Here is a 5,000-nt window from a genome sequence, read left to right as displayed (position 1 = left end):
ACCAAGAGAGAGAGAGAGAGAGAGAGAGAGAGAGAGAGAGAGAGAGAGAGAAACGACCCTTGTGTTTTTATTAGATTGCCCGGAACAAAATGATATTAGTTCTGAGCGGTTTGCCGGGGGACGGCGGTTGTGTGCGCCGCGGCGCTCGCTGGGTTCCGCCGTGGCAGGAAGGCCGATGCACAGATTGCGCCGGTCGGCGCGGCTCGCTGGGAAGGTTAAGTGGGTCACGTAAGCTCCTGTCATGTCTGCGATGCCGCGTCGGTCCTCATCCATGTTGATTTGTTGTCGTCGTCTTTACCTTGAGCCCTGTCTGTCTCTCACCAGAGATGTACTGTACATACTGTACGCACCGTCATGGAGGATATACGACTCTCAGTCAGCCGATGAGACAACGTGTGCTTATGCTAATCTGTGGCAATTTACCCGAGTGCAGCAAAGCGGGGGAAACCAATGACATACTGTATACACAATTTAAAATTGGTTACGGGGCCACGCGATGCAATCGAATGAGGAGGCGCTATTGTCACGGCACGTTATTTATTCATATCGACATGGTCGGAATCTTTGGCGTTATGTATTTATTTAACATGCCTTCGGATACCTAAGAATTATATCAAAACAGAGGCACGGTGGTGCAGTGGTTAGCGCTTCGCCTCACAGCTAGAAGGTCCTGGGTTCGATTCCCGCCGGGGGATGCTGTGGGCGCTGGGGGCGTGTTCCCTCCTGCACGTCTTTAGCGCCCACACGCTAGGTGGGGTCGGCGATAGGGCCTTTCTGTGTGGAGTTTGCATGTTCTCCCCGTGTCTCCTAGGGTTGATACCCCCACAAAAACATAGACTGTAAAAGAATATGGACGGTGCGAAGCCATTGCTTTCTATGCGGCAAAAATGACACTTTTTTGTCCCTTGTATGGGTGTCACCATCATTGTTTGAATGGTACCCCAAGAATCATAAGGAATGCTATTGGCTGCCAACGGTCACGTGGAACCGCAGGGATACATGGGAGAATGTGGTCGGAGCCTCCAGAAATACAGCACACGAAGAAGAACACAGCAAGCTAGTATCAGTTTAGTTGGTCACACCCCCCGCAACTTTATCATCAATTTTAACATAAATGGGACCATATTGCACAAAACGCATATCATGGTAATTGAAAGGCAGTTTTTCACTAGCGACAGTAACCATAAAGTATTTATGACGATGTTTATTAAGGTTAGAAAATCAAAGAGGAAAATGAATGGGGTCCAGTGGAAAAAAAAACTTTTTGGTACCTTGCGGGGGGAAAACAGCGCAACTAGATAGATAGATAGATAGATAGATACCTTTATTATCCCAAGGGGGAAATTCAGTTGTCCAGTTGTAGCACAGCAGTATACAGTTATTTACAAAGTTACAGAGAAGTAGGAAAAGATAGATAAGAGTAAAAAACAAGAGCAGTACAGTACCAATAAAGAGAAGGTGCATCAATAGAGGGGGCGAATTAAATATAAGTATATATACATAAAGTGTCTTACAAAAAAGAGACCAAAGCAGTCAATGCTAGTTAGTGCAACAAGTATCTCACTGTCATTGTTAAACAAGACAAATACTCAGAAACTACCAACACAACCTAATAGTGCAATGTCGAAAAACAGTGCGAAAAAAAACAACAGAAACAGCTCAGAGCAGAAGAAACTAGGCAGCGTGTCACCGCAAGACGCACATGAGCACTCTCCCTGGAAGGTCCTTAGAGGTCAAAGTCAATACAGCAATAGTTCCAACCTAATAGTGCAAAGTAAAAAAAAACAGTGCGAAAAAAAAAAAAAAACAGCTCAGAGAAGAAGAAACTAGGAAGCATGTCACCGCAAGACGCACATGAGCACTCTCCCTGGAAGGTCGTTAGAGGTCAAAGTCAATACAGCAATAGTTCCGTCAGTCTAAGTTAGGAAGGAAGTCCTTTCCAGTCGTCCGTTATGTGTCTCGTTGTACAGCTTAAAGGACCTACACCATGAATTTTCACTTTTTCTATTTTAAAACCTTTTTTTGGGGTCCCACTGGCACCTTCTATCCTCACAAAGTCCTATTTCTGTACATTGTGTCTTTCTCTGGTTTTGGGAAGACAGAGATGAAAAGCTTTCCACGGGTTCTCAGAACAGTGCTGTTCTGAGAGTTGACGCATGTGACGTCACACGCGTTTCCCGTTTTTTTTTTCAGTCAAAACATTTTTTTTTTCAAAAATTTTTTTTTTTCAAAAACTGTCAAAAAGTAAAAAAAAACAATTTTTTTCAAAACTTTTTTTTTTCAATTTTTTTTTTCAAAAAACTTTTTTTTTCAAAAAACTTTTTTTTTCAAAAACTTTTTTTTTCAAAAAACTTTTTTTCAAAAACTTTTTTTTTCAAAAAACTTTTTTTTCAAAAAACTTTTTTTTCAAAAACTTTTTTTTCAAAAAACTTTTTTTTTTCAAAAAACTTCTTTTTTTTTCAAAAATCTTTTTTTTTTCAAAAAACTTCTTTTTTTTTCAAAAAACTTCTTTTTTTTCTGGAAAAACCCCACTAGATGCGCCCCTGAGCAAACAGAGGCCGTTTTGGTATTGCAGCTGGAGAGCCTCATTATAGTAGAGCTAGAACAAACAAAAAGAATGGTCAGAGTGTTTGTTGAGGGTTAAAACCTGTCTAAGACTCAATTTTGAGCATATATTTATACAAAAAATATAGTTTTAAAAGCATGGTGTAGGCCCTTTAAGGGCAGCCGGTACAAAAGCATCTCGCATCTCCGTCCTGGGTAGGCAAAGCGGTCGTTTCCTCTCTTACTCCAGTAGCTGGTGATCTCAAGATGGAGGGGGTGGGAGGAGTTCTCCAAGATGGAATCCAGCTTCCTCGCTGTTCGCACCCTGGTTACTTCCTCCACCCCCTGCAGAGAGGACCCAACGACAGAGCCTGCTTTCCTCAACTAGCGGCCAATCATGGGATCTTTCTCTTCCGGGAAAGCTTCATGAATAATCCAGGCAACAACACCCCTGTCACAAAAACATGCAGTAATCCTGGTCTCTATACTGCCTCCCCCTGGCCAGCCGGGGCGCCTGATGGAAGGGAAAGGAACTGGTTGGAATAACGTGTTCCTTCCACGCGCTACGTCCATACCGGGGAAGTTCCCCCCCTGTCAGGTGATAAGAAGTGGCCTGCTCACTCCTCGTGCACTGAAGGAAGCATGAGCTCAGTTCGGGGCTCTCCCCAGGTTGGCAGAGGGAGAGCAGAGCCCAGGATTACAGCTTAGGGCAGTTGGCACTGGGTGAAAAATGGGTTACAAAATCGTGGGATAAAAATGTAGAAGTAAAACAAGAACAAGACCAGAACGCATTACGTGCCTGAATTTGACCTTGACTTCATGCCCTTCTAAAGCCCATTCTTCCCTGGGTATAAAGAATACAACATCATCATCATCATCATCTCCTGGTCCATTGTGTAGCAGATAATAATGGAGTGATTTCTCCAAACGACGTCATCGCCGTTGAAGAAACAAGAAGATCCTTCTCCGTTCGCCTGAGCGCCGCGAGACAATACCTCATCTTTCATCCTCTCTACTTCATTATCCCACCAAGACCGGGAACGCATCACTTTAAGCATTATTGTATGCTTTATCTATTACAAAAAAACAGCAGATCTACAAGCTCACAGCGCGGCTGTGAGCTTGTATATCTGCTATTTTTGAAAAATCTTGAAAATGTGTGCAAATCTTTAAAGATATATATTTTCAAAGCAATGCTTCTGGGCGTCCCTGGAACTAAATATTTTGAGATGGGGTCCGCAGTCAAATACATATATTTCTAGGGGTCCTTGACATTAAAAAGTTTGAGCACCACTGATCATAGAAACATAAGTATTTCAGTATTTCAGAAAACCGTTTTGTTAGAAGACATCTAGCTATTAATTTAGCGGATGTCTGTCTGTCCATCTGCATGATGACATCACTGATACTACACAGTTTCGCCGCCATGGTAACCGTCTGTCTGCATGCTGACATCACGTCATACGCTGACACCATAGTAGTGACATCACAGACTATAGCCTGGACACGGAACACTGTGTATGGGCATAGAGATCTGCCCAACATGGAACACCATATATATGGGCATAAAGATCTGCCCAACGGGCACTCCAACATTACTTCTGAGCCCCCCCCCCCCCCCCCCCCCCCCATAATCGTCTAATCGCAAATTATTTGAGGTAATCGTCATAATCGTTTCCGTGTCGAGAAATGTCAATATAGTTTCAAACACTTTCGAAAACGTAGTGGAAATAGCAGATCTACAAGCTTGTAGATCGGCTATTTCCACTATCAATGTTCTGTTTTAAGCATAACATTGTCAAATATGTCAGTAATGTCTTTGTATATTTAGGTTACGTGTCATGATTGCCATGTGCAACTTCAAAGCCTACAAGCCAAACAGAAATGTGATTGTCAACACAATTAAATCGTTAATCGCAGTTATTTGAGTGACAATTAATGGCCATGTAAAATGTCATAACCGTGACTTCAGGTCTGGATGGCTTATAGCACCTGGAATATTCTCGGCGGCGCGGCAGGCGGCATCATCAGCATCAAGCGGCGTTACATCCTCCCCTCTCTGATTACAACCCCCCCTCCCCCCCGCCGTGGCGGCGTAGCGTTACATCCTCCCCTCTCTGATTACAACCCCGACTCCATTGAGTGAGCGGCGTCGTCGACGGGCCACGCGCCGCCCGCGCTCATTACCAGGACTACACATCAGAGGCATCAACAACTTCAGCGCGACGGGTTAGAGACGACACGTTCCCACGCAGAGCCAATGGGCGTCGACTGTGTAATTGGAATTCCTAGTCTTTTATCCCTCTTACGCCGTGCCCCCCCCCCGGTCCCTTGGTAGATAGCCCAAATGAGCTGTCTTCCATGATTGATTCTCGTATTTCAGGGATGCCTGCTTTGACTAACCGCCATTAGAGAAGGGGTTATCGTGCCTGTGGCATGTTGTGGAGCTGTTTAAA

General features: G+C 44.1%; 1 protein-coding gene across 1 annotated transcript in view; it reads left to right on the top strand.

Annotated features, from left to right (window-relative positions):
* LOC308301204 (piggyBac transposable element-derived protein 4-like) overlaps positions 1 to 4,690 on the top strand; it is a gene marked incomplete at both ends in the record, with an annotated part of 43,115 nt that extends 38,425 nt beyond the window's left edge. Inside the window, one exon of the mRNA XM_080745100.1 lies at positions 4,517 to 4,690. Coding sequence (XP_080601226.1) covers positions 4,517 to 4,690 — 174 coding nt within the window. The remainder of the gene's footprint in view (positions 1 to 4,516) is intronic.
* Between the last annotated feature and the right edge of the window lie 310 nt (positions 4,691 to 5,000).

This window comes from Nannobrachium achirus, assembly GCF_963921795.1.
Source record: "Nannobrachium achirus genome assembly, chromosome: 16".
Classification (NCBI taxonomy): domain Eukaryota; kingdom Metazoa; phylum Chordata; class Actinopteri; order Myctophiformes; family Myctophidae; genus Nannobrachium; species Nannobrachium achirus.
The sequence above is the reverse complement of the archived record's forward strand: the minus strand, read 5'-3'. Positions and strand labels throughout refer to the sequence as shown.